Consider the following 14,503-nt stretch of genomic DNA (forward strand, 5'->3'; position numbering starts at 1 on the left):
CTGCATCAGTTGCTGTCCTTTCCATGACGTCAGGTCGTCAGGGGTATGAAACATGCAGCCGACGCCAATACATCAGTCTTTCTTACTGTGCGATGCCCGAAGCAGTTCGCAAGTGCCAGTCAGACTCCTGAAATTTTCGTTTGAGTTTCAGAACCGAAGTCTTCAACTTGGATAAGTACCCCGTTGGGGAAACTTTTTCTTGCTCCTTACCGATGTCAGTAAAAGTTAATTGCATTACTTGTGGGAAGCAAATACCTCAAAGATTTTAATTCGTACTGTTTTCCTTGCCTAGGCCCTGACCATGATGTACCTTGCTGTCAGTTTTGTGCTTTATTTAATCAGCGCACTATCCGTCATTGGTACTTTTTGCCTCTAAATATTTTGGTTCTCTGTTTAATTATCCATAAATGTCATCCGTTAGCCATCAGACTACCGGGATTTTGAAAAAACACAAAGATAAAGACAGAGACAGGCCGCCGAGATCCAAAACTGTCAACGACGCTTCTCCTAAGCCAGTTGCCAGTTTGCCAGTACTCAGTGAGGTGCTTTTGCAGCCCCCGATACCCGCTACTTTTGATTCGCATGCCTCTACTGAGACCCATTCAGAGTCCAGTATGCCGCGAGATACTTCAGCTATGGAACAGGTGGATGCCTCTACCTTGTATGGGTCCAGAGCCGCTGCGAAGGCACTGGCTTCTGAGTCTGTATTCAGGCATACAGACTTGCATATTAAATCGACACTGCCTTCATTGCTAAGGCCTAAATCTCGATCCATGTCTGAAAAACCGATGCCCAGGCCACATGCTCAGGCCCCTATGCCTAAAAAACAAATGATAAAAATGGCTGAAGATTTAATTATTCTAATCAGCGGTAGTCTACCCCCCCCCCCCCCCCCCCCCCGAGGCCTAGGGCTGTGCTTGATTATGAATCTTCTGATCAGGATTCTTTTTCTTCTGACTTTTCTGATGATCTGGATTTGTCCATACCTTCTTATGAGGATTCTGATTCAGAGGATTCCATTACCTCTGCTTCCCCTCCTGAGGATTTTTCTTTTGGGGAAACTTTACATACTTTAAGGGAGCATTTCCACTGGGAAAAAGCCAGGAATTTTCTGATTCAAAAAAGAGGCTTAGGGATTTCCTTCTACCTCAGCATAGGCCTTTGGCTATACCTCCTATATTAGACATTGTTGTGTTCTCGGAATCCAGTTTGGCCCCTGATTCCCTGCCTCTGGCTCCCAGTAAACCTACAGGGTTTGAGTCCCACAAGTTCCTTTTCAAAAATCCTGTTGCAGATCCAGAGACTATTTCTCAGGGGCCCAAGGGCATTAAGGCTTCTACTGCTAAAAATCCTACCCCTTCTGATAGAGACTCCAGGGCGCTGGATAGATAGGGTAAAAAGGTTTATACCTCTGCAACCTTGGCAATCACAGCTTTAAACTGCCAATTTCATATGTTAAAATATCAACAGCATATTATTAGACTGCTTAAACAGAAAGTTATGATTCATGACTGTGTGGAAAATAGACTTACAGGATTTAATGCATTCTGCTGAACAAGGTGGAAAACCATACTTTGCAATAAGGTTTTGATTCTTTAGAGGCCTCTTGCAGGGCTGCTGTTACTGGGTCTGTGCTTAGGCATGCTTGGCTTGAGCAATCTTTGCTGATCATGTTAAAGCTAAATTGTTGGATGCTCCTTTAAATCAGGACTGCTTGTTTGGCAATAAGGCTGAAGTTCTTAAAAAGATGGAAGATAAAGCTAAATCTATGCAAACTGTTGGATATTTTTACAAGTACAACCGCCAAGATTTAGTAGGCACTGGCCTACTGAGAACTGGTCCTTTCCAGTCCCTTCCAGGTCCTCTCAAGCCAAACCAAGACACAGCAAAAACACCAGGTTTCAGTCCCAGGGGACTCTCAGAACTAAGCAGTGGGGGGCTTCCACTTCCAAATCTGGAAATAACAAGACAACCCCCTATGGTAAACAGTCTCAATGACTTCCTTTTAAAATTCCCAAGCACTTATCTTTTGACCACTCCTTTGGGGGGGAAGAGTGCTCTTCATGCAAAGAACTGGGAACTCATAACCCAGGACAAATGGGTTTTAAATAGTGTCCCAGGGATACAGATTTAATTTCCACACGTTGCCAACACCAAATGGGTGGCCAGCCTTCCCCCAAATCAGTGGGCAGAGGCTCAAAAACAAGTACTTTCCCTCTTAAGCATGGGGGCTATTCAACTGGTACCAGAAGAGGAAAAGGGACAATGTTTCTATTACAGGCTTTTTCTGGTACCCAGAAAAGACCAATCATGGCGTCCAATCCTGGACCTGTCTACTCTAAACACCTTTCTGGAGATTCCAAAATTCAAGATGCTGACTTTTTACCAATTACTTCCTATGCTAGGCAAAGACGCCTGGTTGGCAACTCTAGATTTAAAAGAAGCATACCTGCACATCCCAATCAGGGAATCATGCAGAAGATACCTACGCTTCATAGCAGGCTACTTGCATTATCAGTTGTCTGCACTGCCCTTTGGCTTGTCTACTGCGCCCAGGGTATTCACAAAGTGCCTGGCTCCAGTTATTGCTTTTTGCAGGCAAAGAAATATTCAAATATATCCATACCTGGACGATTGTCTAATTCAGGCAGAAAATCAGGGCATACTTTTAAATCATCTGGCGTTTGTAAAAAAGGGTTCTAACTTCTCTGGGGTACACCATAAACGAAAAGAAATCACAACTGGTACCCTGCCAACAGATTACATTCCTGGGTGCAAGCTTGAATACAACTGCCGAGATGGCTTTCCTCATGCCAGAGAAACAAATTCATTTGGTAACTTACTTCAAACAAGTGGCCACAAAAACCCTGCTATCTGCAAGACAAATACTGCAAGCCTTGGGGTTCATGGCCTCCTGCATTCTAATTCCATATGCAAGACTGCATATGAGGAAACTACAGTGGTATCTAAAAAGTCTATGGAGTCAACATTTTGTCACAGCCTGGAAACAATGATTCCTATCATATCTTGCTTACACCTGGAGTTCCTATGGTGGGCAGAGGCCTGCCACCTAAACAAGGGACTGCCATTCACACTACCCTCTGCCGCCCAAACCCTAACTACAGATGCATCAGACTATGCATGGGGGGCTCACCTGGCAGGGAAGTGTATTCAGGTCAAATGGAACCCAAATCAAATGCACCTACATATCAATCAAAAAGAAATGTTAGCTGTACATAATGCTCTGACAGCCTTAAAGGACTTCATTCTTCCAGGACAACTAATGGTAAAGATGGACAACACCACGGTTATGTGGTACATAAACAAGCAGGGGGCGGTACACATTCCTACCCCCTCTGCAGACTAGCCATGGCATTGTGGAACACAGCCTTGAGCTACCAAGTGCACTTACAAGCTCAATTCCTGCCAGGAAAATTGAATACACTGGCAGATGTACTAAGCAGAAACCTCATGGACCCACATGAGTGGAAAGTGGAACCAAGGATTTTCAACATGTTGACAAGCGAATGGGGGAGCCCAGACATAGATCTATTTGCCCCCCCCCAGAACTAGCAGTTGAACAAGTTTTGCACAAGGACTCCCCACAAATAAGCCTGGAAAGTGGATGCTCTGTCCTTCAGCTGCAAAAAAAAAATCCATCAATGTACGCCTTCCCTCCACTGCCTCTGCTCTCCAAAGTTATACTAAAAGTCAAACAGGACAAACCAAAGATGATTTTGATTGCTCCAGACTGGCCGCACCAACACTGGTACCCCCTCCTGCGCAGTGTCGCAATCATCTCCATGGCACCTGCCTCAGATCCCTTCCCTGCTGTCTCAGCAGGAGAACCAAATTCTGTACCCTCAGCTTCCAACATTGAAGCTTGCAGCCTGGCTAATCACTTAAATTCACCCTTATCCGTCAGCAAACCTGTGATGGATGCCATCTTGGAGGCAAGGAGACCTGGTACTAGAAAATCTTATGCTGACAAATGGAAAAGATTCTGTGCCTGGAACCACTCTTTAGGGATGAGCACAGCAGTGCCCAATTTACCTCAGGTTTTGCAATACTTAACTGAGATGCTTCACAAGGGCCTGTCTTTTTCCTCCATTAAAATCCACGCCTCAGCTGTTTCAGCTCATTATAACACAGAACCTCCCCTCTTCTCTCATCCTCTGCTCAAGCAGTATCTCAGAGGGGCAAAAATCTTGAGACCACCCAGGAGAGCTCCAACCCCTGCCTGGGACCTTAACTTTGTTTTGGAGAAACTGTCTACCTCCTTTCTAGCCAGCTGCTACTGCAGACTTAAAATTTCTTTCTTGGAAAACAGCCTTCCTTTTAGCAATCACTTCAGCTAGAAGGATATCTGAATTACAGGCCCTTATGGCAGTGGAGCCTTTCATCATCCTTCATGCGGACAGGGTATCTCTCAGGACTAATCCATCCTTCATGGCCAAGGTGGTTTCCAGTGTGGCTATTAATCAGTCCATTCATTTGCCAACCTTATTTCCCAATCCACAGAACAAAGGGAATGGATACTGCATTCCTTGGATGTGCACAAACAACTTAGATTCTACTTGGACAGGACTAAACCTCGAAGAAAATCTGAACTGCTGGTAGCATTTGCTGCAGGGGCAGAGGGGAAGGCTATTTCAAAACAAACCATTTCTAAATGGATAGGCCATTGCATTCATTTCTGCTACAAGCACCATGGAAAACCTATCCCCCAGAGGATCAGATCTCACTCCACCAGGGCTACATCTACTTCTGCAGCCTTTCTCAGAGGTGTTCCTACCAGGGACATCCTAGAAGCTGGTAGCTGGATCTCTGTACTTGTTACCAAGCATTATCATTTACCAATTTTCTCTAAATCTAGAGCTGGCTTTGCCACTGCTGTCTTGCAGGGCCTTGTAGCTGGCCCTAATGCTGTATAAACTCCTCCTCCCAACCATAGCTTTGGGATTCACCCCAAATGTAATGACTGCAACAGTGAAACACAAACATAGTACAGTTGTGTACACTTAAATGTAGATGTTCGAGTGTATTCACTGTTGCAGCCCTGGTTACCCTCCCTCCAGCCCCCTAACTTTTTCTGGCTATACCTCTACTTTTCTTGATTATGCTTACAAGCCTTTTTGGTGTATTTGCTTTTTGTTGGAGGTATACTTTTGTTTGTTTGCTCCCCATTAGGGGGGCACCTGACATCTGGGGCAAGAAAAACTGATGTAATGGCGTCTGCTGCATGTTTTATACCCCCGACGACCTGACGTCATGGAAGACGGGACAGCAACCGACGCAGGACCCAAGACTTTGTTAATCAGGCCGACCGACTGAGGGCAACCTGCCAGCAGATTACCCAAATGTAATGACTGCAACAGTGAATAACACTCTAGCATCTACATTTATGGTAAGTGTACACAATTGTACTTTCTCTGCACTTCCCTTTGGCTTATCCACTGCTCCCAGAGTCTTCACAAAATGCCTGGCTCCAGTCATTGCCTATTGCAGACAGAGAAACATTCAAATATACCCTTACTTGGACGCTTGCCTGATTCAGGCAGACCGGAAAAGCTGATGCAGCACCTGACATTTGTAAAGAACCTTCTAATCTCTCTGAGGTACACTACCAATCAAAAGATTGTATTCCTGGGAGCAAGCTTGGACCTAGAAAAACAGGCTACTTCACTCAAATGGCCACCAGATCCCAGCTATCTGCAAGGAAAATCCTGCAGGCTCTAGGGCTTATGGCCTCTTGCATTCTACTAATTCCATATGCCAGACCTGCATATGAGTAAACTTCAATGGTACTTAAGTCTTTGGTGCCAACATTCTCAGGTCCTGGAAACCACCATACCTATCATACCTTGTCTAAGGACAGAATTTCTTTGGTGGGCAGCAGCACGCAACCACAACAAGGGGCTTTTTTTTTACACAACCCCATGCCACCCAGACCCTAACCACAGACGAATCAGACTATGCCTGAGGGGCACATCTGGGAGACAAGTGCATTCAGGGCCACCTGAGCCCAAGTCAAATTCATCTGCACTTGAACCAAAAAGAGATGCTAGCTGTTCATGCTTGGACAGCTTTCAGAACACTTCTCTCACCTGGACCCCTGCTAATGAAAACAGACAGCACTGCAGTTATTTTGTACATCAACAAGCAGGGGGGAATCCACATTTACCCACTCTGCAGGCTGGCCATGACACTGTGGAACACGGCATTGGACATTCAGATCCATCTGCAAGCTCAATTCCTGCCAGGCAAACAAAACTCTCCGGCAGACTACTTAAGCAGAAATCTCCTAGATCCACACGAGTGGCAATTAAATCCCAACACTTTCTGCCTGTTAACCCAGAAATGAGAGATACCAGAGGTCGACCTTTTTGCCTCCCTTTACAATCACCAGATCAGCAAATTCTGCACCAGGATACCAGACAGCAGAGCATGGAAAGTGGATGCCCTATCCTTCCAGTGGGTAAACCTCTCAATTTATGCCTTTCCCACTCTGCCTCTTCTTTCAAAAATATTACTCAAGGTAAGACAGGACAGACCAAGGGCAATCCTGATTGCTCCAGATTGGTTATGCCAGCAGTGGTACCCACTACTGCTCAGCCTGTCACCGGTGCCTTCGTGGCATCTACCTGAGATCCCAACCCTCCTCACTCAGCAGGAGGGAGAGATCCTGCATCCACAACTGCAAACCCTGAACCTTGCAGCCTGGCTTATTCCTTTAATTCTCCCCCAGTGACCAGCCTAAGTAAGCAGGTACTGGAAGTCATTCTGGAAGCCAGAAAAGCCAGTGCAAGGATGCCTTGTGCTGATAAGTGGAAAAGGTGTTGTTCCTGGATTCACTCTAAAGGAGCAGACACTGCTCTGCCCTTCCTTACTTCTAATCCTGGATTACCTAGCAGATCTACTCCACAGAGGCCTTTCCTTCTCTTCCATTAAGATCCATGCCTCTGCCATCTCGGCTCATTACAACACTGAACCACCTCTCTTCTGTCAACCTCTCAAACAGTTCCTGTGAGGTGCCAACAATTTTAAGGCCACCAAGGAGAGCACCCACCTTGGCTTGGGACTTTAACTTTGTACTGGAAAAGCTCACCCCCCCCCCCCTTTGAACCTGCAGAGTTAGCTAGAAGAGTCTGAGCTACAAGCGCTTATGGCTATGGAACCCTTCATTATTTTTCATGCTGACAGGGTCTCTCTTAGAACTAACCCTGCTTTTATGCCTAAAGTGTTGTCCAGTGTAGCTCTCAACCAATCTGTCCATTTGCCAACCTTTTCCAATCGTCAAAGTAAAGGGGAAAGGATCCTGCACTCTTTAGATGTGCACAGACAGCTCAGATTCTACCTTGACAGAACTAAGCCCTTCTGGAAATCTGACCAGCTACTACTCAGCTTTGCACCTGGAGCAGAGGGCAAGCCATATCTAAACAAACTATATTTCCAAATAGCACACTGTATCCATTTATGTTACAAACACCATGGAAAAAAAAACCCTTCAGGGGGTCAGAACATATTCCACCAGGGCAACCTCTACAGCATTCCTCAGGGGAGTCGCTAGCAGGGGATATTCTGGAAGCTGCTACCTGGAGGTTCTGTTCATACCTTCAAGCATTATCACCTGCCTATCTTTTCCAAATCCAGGGCAGGTTTTTCTACAGCAGTACTGCAGGGCATACTAGCTAGCCCCAAGTCTTCTTGATTGGCTCCACCCTTTACTTCAGCTTTGGGAATTAACCCAAGTGTGATGACTGCAACAGTCAAACACGAAGAACATAGTACAGTTGTGTACACTTACCATAAATGTAGATGTTGGTGTATTCACTGTTCTAGTCCTGGTTTCCCACCCTCCAGCCCCCATCTCTGTCTCTCCTCTAAATGTATGATTCACCCCTTACAGGGCTATTGGTATTTACTTTTTACTGGTGGTGTTTTTTCCACCATAACTTAGTTCCCTATTTGGGAGCTCCTGACATTTGGGGCAAGAAAAACTGATGTAATGGCAACTGCTGCCTGATTTTATACCCCTGATGTCAGTCCTGGAGTGACAGCAACCAATGCATAAATACTAATTCCCTGTATTCCGGCCGACTGAGGGCTACCTGCAGGCAGATAACCCAAGTGTGATGACTGCAACAGTGAATACACCCGAACATCTACATTTATGGTAAGTGTACACAGCTGTACTTTTTGTACTTACCATAACTTGGGATCTGTGTTGTCCATTTTGATTCTTCCTCACCTTCCCTCCCAGCCATCCCTGGCCTTGTTTCTCCTGGAAGGATCATTGGATGATCATGGAACCTTCATGCTCCAGGTTTAATTCTGAATCTTTTGTCTGTCCTGTCTATATAACTCCGTGGGCAGTAAGCTGGCAAACTTGTTCTGAGGAGCTGGGAGTGATGTAGAGCATTATTGGTAGAGGAGGAGCTCAAGACTAGGATCCAAGTCTTGAAAATGCAGCTTAGTCTTATCTGTAACCCATCAGTGAGGAATAATGAAAATGGACAACACAATTGGCAAGTTATGCTAAGTATTTATCTCCTAATTTTGTCACTCCAGGAAAGAATATTTTGAAGAGTGGTGGATACAGCAGTTTGAATTTCACTGCCTGCTTTGTAACATTCCCTGATTTAGTGGAATAAATTTACCCCTCTTCTGCCTGGTGTACAGGGAATAATCATTTTTCCGCAAACACGGTCTCCTACTTTTAGTACTTTGCTCTTCTGCCAGTTTTTTTCAGAATTTGTCCTTTAGCTGGTAGGGTTGCATCTTTACTCTTAAGGTCTAGGTTGCCTTCTCATGACCAGGTTTGGAGCATGCACACAAATATGCCCTTTCAATTAACAACTGCTGTGGAAAACCGGACCATTTGCTTACTAGTGCTTTCATAAAATTAATAGTCTGTTCTTTCCAGCTTCTCTGGTACAGCAGAAAATCTCAGGTTTTCTCTGTGCTCTGTCCTCTTATTCTATATCTTGAAACATCTCTTGAGCATTCTCATACTCAGCCAGCCTTATCTTCATTTTGACCTCTGATTTTTGCAGTTTTATCACCTCATCTGAGTATCTCTTTAAAGTTTCTTCCATTTTATCCAGTCTTTTCTTATTTGAGATGATGTACTCCATCAGCGTTTCATTTATTTTAATTAACTGAGTCAATTTGACTTAGTTTTTCCTCTAGATTACTAGAAGTCATGTATTGCACCAGTGCTGAAGATTGCACTGCTTTTTGCTGAACAGCTGCAGAATTCTTCCCAGTCAGTGTTTTTTCCTCGCCTTTTATGGTCAGTTTTCTTTCAGGTTCTTCATATTTCTTTTTTGCTGGCATCCAGGCATTGCACTTTCTAGCCAGTTACTGAAATTTACCCCAAAATGAGTTAACTTGGTGTTCCGAGTTTTTCACACCGGGAGAGCTGAAATTAAGCTTACTCAATGTGCAGCCATCTTTGAGATCACAACTGTACTTTCTCATCACTGACTCGCATGTTTTTCCGATCTGTTATAATTATGGCCATCATCCTTGTGTAGAGCTTTTTTCATTGCCATAATAAAAATTAAGAGGAGATTTTGTCCCTGAATACTGACATATGATATTTTAAGATCTACTGATTGTAGGTTCATAGGTTGATACTGGGCTATCTGCCCTAGGGCATTTATAAGCCTAGCCAGAGTGTTTGGCTTTCGCCACCCTTTTAGATTAGTTGACTGTGCCTTTGTATAGTAGGTCACAGAAGAAATGCCCTTTTAAGTTTAGTTTACTGTGCCTCTGTCTAGTAGGGACACAGAAGAGATCCCAGGGGTAAACCTACTATCTCCCATCCACTCGTCAAGATTTCTCTTGAAGAGGGTCAATGAAGGGCTCTGCCTGACATGGATTGGGATTTTGTTCCAGAGTGAGGGGAGCTTCTGGGATATGAATCTGTCCCTCCAGCATGTCCTATTTATTTCTGTGCTGAGGTTTAGGTCCCTGGAGCGAGTAGCTCTAAGGGATTTGGATTTTCTGAGGTGGAGCATGTCCATTAATTCAGGGTTGGACATGGCTTTATACGTCAGGCACAGATCGCCTCTGAGTTAGGCGGTAAGCAACTGAGTAGAGCTGGAGTTTCTTTAGCCTGAGTAGTAGGGCATCTGTTTGAGTCCCTTGATCCTCTCTGTGAGGTACTTTTGGGGTCTTTCCAGTTGCTGTAGGTGGCGGGTAAGGTACATCCCAAATGGGGCATTGTATTTAATTATGGGTCTGATAAGTGATGAATAGAGGGGCACAATGACCTCTCTATCTAGATGTGAACCCTTTCGTGATAAGGTGGGCTATATAGGTTTTTCTAACCACTTTGGCAACGTGATTGTTGAAGGAGAGATTGCTATCTACTTGGGTCCCCAAATCCCTAATTACTTCCGTACTTAATGGATTACCACCTATGTGGTAATTTGTGGACACTTTATTTTTTCCAAAGGGGATGACTATGCACTTTTTGGCATTTAGTTTTAGGCCACAGCTCTGGCACCAGTTATCTGTCTCTTTCAGACCCCTTTGGAGGATGCTTGTGTCAGTCGGCGAGTCGATTATAGCACCCAGTTTGCAGTCATCTGTGAACTTGGTCAGCCATAGTCCTCCTGTGTTAGCCTGTACCTCAGAGAAATATATACCGAACAAGGTATCTCACTTCTACTTGTACTTCGAGATAGTACCTCTACAGGTATCTTGAGTATTAACTGATCATGATAAGCATAAGACTGGATTGATCCGTATTCCTCTAACCAATTATGTACAAATCATATGGACTTAGTAGAATAATAGACATTTAGGCCCAGTTCCATCTTCCTCTGACTTGCACTCTTTTCCGTAGCCTCTTTAGTTTGGTTGGGAGGTTCCTTAAGTGTCATTTCCTTCACATTTTTTGTCTGGTTTGCATAACCTTTGCGGGGTTACAAAAATTTGGGTAGAAGTCTATCTATGCATAAGATTTTAAGTAAAAGGGCAAAGGGCATGAGTTTAGTGGCCTGGAAAAGTTTAATGCTGAACTGACTGAATCCTGTCTGCCTTGAGTTCTGTGATTAGCGAAAGCTGGTCCTGGTCCTGCACATCTGTTATGAGAAGTGTAGAACTTTCCTATATTCAAAAAAGGTTACTGATGTATTATAGACTTGCCTTCCTGTCCAACCTTGCACCCTTAGAGTCCCTCCTGTTTCTTGAATTGGCAGGTGATGGGAGGATTCAAGGCATTCAGTACTTTCTATAAGACCAGTAAACCTCACTGTGTTGCAAGGAACCCTTTTCTGATGATCCCCTTAAGTGTCTTAAGCATTCCCCTCAATAAGCTTTAGTTGTGGGGAAAGACTGCCTTCCCTATCCCTAGGACCATTACAGACCGAGGATGGGGGCCACTTATTTGGGTTCATGTGACAGTGCAATATTGTGGGTGGATGTCCAGACAGAAAAGAACTAAAAATGCTGTGAGCTCCATTCCTTTTCAGCTGTGCATCAGCCGCCATCCTTGTCAAGGAAAGGAGTACAGCCCCACATTTAGGATATTGATATCTCTAAAAGCCAGATTAACAGGTGACATCTGCCATGTAAAAGGAATTATGCTGCAGGAGTGACACTTTTGGAGCATCTACAGGTAGTATCTCACAAGGGGGTGAGAGGATGGCATAATGGTTAAGGTGTTTACCTTAGACACAAGGTGCAGGGTTTGACTCTCACATGGGCTAGGCTTGAAATGCTTACAAGGGTAGTTAGCCTAGTATTATGAACCTGTTATATTCTCATTTACTAGGCTTGCATAGGCCGTAGGGCCGATAGCCTAGTACCAACCTATGAACTGCATTATGCTTGTTTCAGTAATTCATATGTTTGCTGCTGTCTGAAGATGACATACTGAGTTGGTCAGGTTTTTGTTGGTGTGATGGAAGACCCACTGCATTGTTGTTTTCTGATGTACATACATGAATCTGTAGTATACAGCTACTGTAGCATTGAAATTTTCAGCATTGGCATTTGATTTTTTACAAAGTTTAGTTCTGCACAGTGAAGTGCTATCTGAGCTCTTAGTTGAAGATGGCAGAGAGAGCAGCAGACTTTTGAAATCTGAAAACCTGCAAACCCACCATGTTACTGAGAAACAGTTCGGTAGTTTATCATATTTGTGCAGTGTATGCAAGGTGCATTCCTCTGAAAAGCTGTAGAGCTGGCTGAGCTCCCAACAGTGTTAATTTTTGTCGTGATTTGCTGTCCGCAGAAAATATTGAGCATTTTGTATCCTTTATAGGTATGCTGCAGATTGTATGTATTTTTTTCATAATATAATGATTGCGTTCTTTTATCTCTAGCCAAAGTCTGTGCAGCCAGCAACAGCTGCTGTGGTACCACCATCTCAAAGTACTACCCTGGCCAATATGGGTCCGAACAGTACTGCTGCCCCAGCTTCAGCAGGCCCTGATGCTTCTGCAGTCTCCACGCCTCCTGTAGCACTTGGACCACCTGCACTTTCATTAACACCTACAGTTTCTGAAGATCCTGCACCTCCTTCCACAGCTGTGCCATTACCAGATTCTTCATCAACTGTAACTTCTGCAGCACCAGTAGTTTCAGACAGTTTGACGTCCACACCTTCTGAAACCTCGGCTCCCTGTGTTGCTCCTACAGCACCTGTCCAGCCAGCAGTCAGTGCAACACTGGAATCGGCACCTGTTGAGGTATCGCTACCCACAGCAGTAAAAGAGGAGTCAAGTGAGGCAGAAGTAAGGAGAGAGGAGACTATCTCTGCACAGGAGGACCCAGAAAGGTGGGGTTGATTTTCTTATTTTAAATTAAGCAAGAATCCATGAACAAAGATACTGGTATCCTAAAACAAAGGGTGGGTGGGTGAGTGTGTGTATATGTGCACATTATACACACAAAGCAAGTAAGACTTGGGAAGTGGATATTTTCATGTTTTTTTTGCATCTTACACAGCTCTTTGTTACTGTACTTGCTGACTTGGACACAGTTAAATTGGCCTAGTGTTTGAGAGGCCCTTTTTAGGAATATACTGGGGTAATGGTTCTTTTTTGAGAGAAGGTAATATTATTGATCTGGATGCTTTATCTGTGCTCTCTTTGGTGTAAATTCTCCAGTTGTCTGCTCATTTATGTATTTATTTCCAGTTTGATGACCGTGGAGGTCCACTGGGCTCAAAGTGCCCATTTTCAGTGGAGGCCCGGGGAGAAAAGCTCCAATAATTTATAGTACAAGCTCCATAATATGAAGTACAATACATAGTGGAAACAGAAACAAACTAAGCAAATTTTACATAAAAAATAGCAAAAACTAAACAAAAGTTTAACAGCAGCTTAGAGAAGGATGTAAAGCATATTTACATGTTTAGTGGTTGAGAACAGTAGTACAGGGTTAAATTAATACAAAGGTTTAAATCTGAGAATGATATAGAAGTAACATTAGCATGGATGAGTACTTTATGCATGAATATTAGCATGAGTTAAATTAATACAGAGGTTTAAATCCTCGAGTGGTAGAGGTAGCATTAGCATGAAGGCAGTACATAGGGTGTAAGGAAGAACAGACTTTGTGTGTTATAAAGTATTTATGTATTAAGCAGGTTAGGTAGGTGGAGTGCAATTGCATTTCCATTTTTGGGAGAGGTAAGAATGCAGCTGGGTTTTGAAGTGTTCAGAGTTCTCAGAAATTCTTAGGGATGGAAGGAGAGAATTCCATTTTTGGCGACGGAAAAGGATAGGAGAAGCTGACCAGCGGGACGGTTTGGTTTATAAACAGATTCGATTTTGGTGGGTAGATCTTGGAGTTCTCTTTGGGGTGTATAATGTTAAGATGCTTGTTAGTGCTGGGCATATAGTTGGTTTGAAAATAAGCTTGAGTGGTGATGAGTTGGAGGTAGTCAAGGTAGTTTGAGAGTTCTAGCCATTGCAGCTGGTTGACAGGTTTACAGTGGTGAGTGGAGTAATTGGAAGTGGTGGCGAACTTTGAGATTTTATTGTAACAGGATTCTAGTTTAGAAGAGATGGAGGAAGATAGGTTGGTTAGTAGGGGAGCATCATACATTAGTGAAGGTAGTAAGAAGGTAGTGGTGAGGGTCTGTCTTGTAGTGGCGAGGGTCTGTCTTGTTGAGGGGGAGAGGAAGTGGGAGTTTCTGTACAGCATGCCAAGTTTCTGATGGGTTTTCTTTATATTTAGCTGAATATGGGTATCGACTTTTAGGTGTTTGTCAATAGCATCTCCAAGAAGTTTAGCAAAAGGAACAACTTCTATAGTGAACGTGGCAAGGCTTGTAATCTTTAAAGAGGTTTTGTCTAGGCGGATAGATTTTGAGGGAGAGAATAGAAGGATCTTTGATTTGTTGGCATTCAAAGAGAGGTGATTTTGGAGCATCCAGTTCACAGTAGTTAAGGCAGTTTGAATTTTTGTTTGGAGGTCAGTGAGGTTTGACGCAGAGCAAACAAAAGTTGAGTCATCTGCTTATTGTACTATCTTAGTG

General features: G+C 43.9%; 1 protein-coding gene across 1 annotated transcript in view; it reads left to right on the plus strand.

Annotated features, from left to right (window-relative positions):
• LOC122817666 (UV excision repair protein RAD23 homolog B-like) overlaps positions 1-14,503 on the plus strand; it is a 660,004-nt gene that overhangs the window by 397,242 nt on the left and 248,259 nt on the right. Inside the window, exon 4 of the mRNA XM_044090733.1 lies at positions 12,342-12,796. Coding sequence (XP_043946668.1) covers positions 12,342-12,796 — 455 coding nt within the window. The remainder of the gene's footprint in view (positions 1-12,341; positions 12,797-14,503) is intronic.

Source organism: Protopterus annectens, chromosome 13.part0 (genome assembly GCF_019279795.1).
Source record: "Protopterus annectens isolate FY-2018-M chromosome 13.part0, PAN1.0, whole genome shotgun sequence".
Lineage (NCBI taxonomy): Eukaryota > Metazoa > Chordata > Ceratodontiformes > Protopteridae > Protopterus > Protopterus annectens.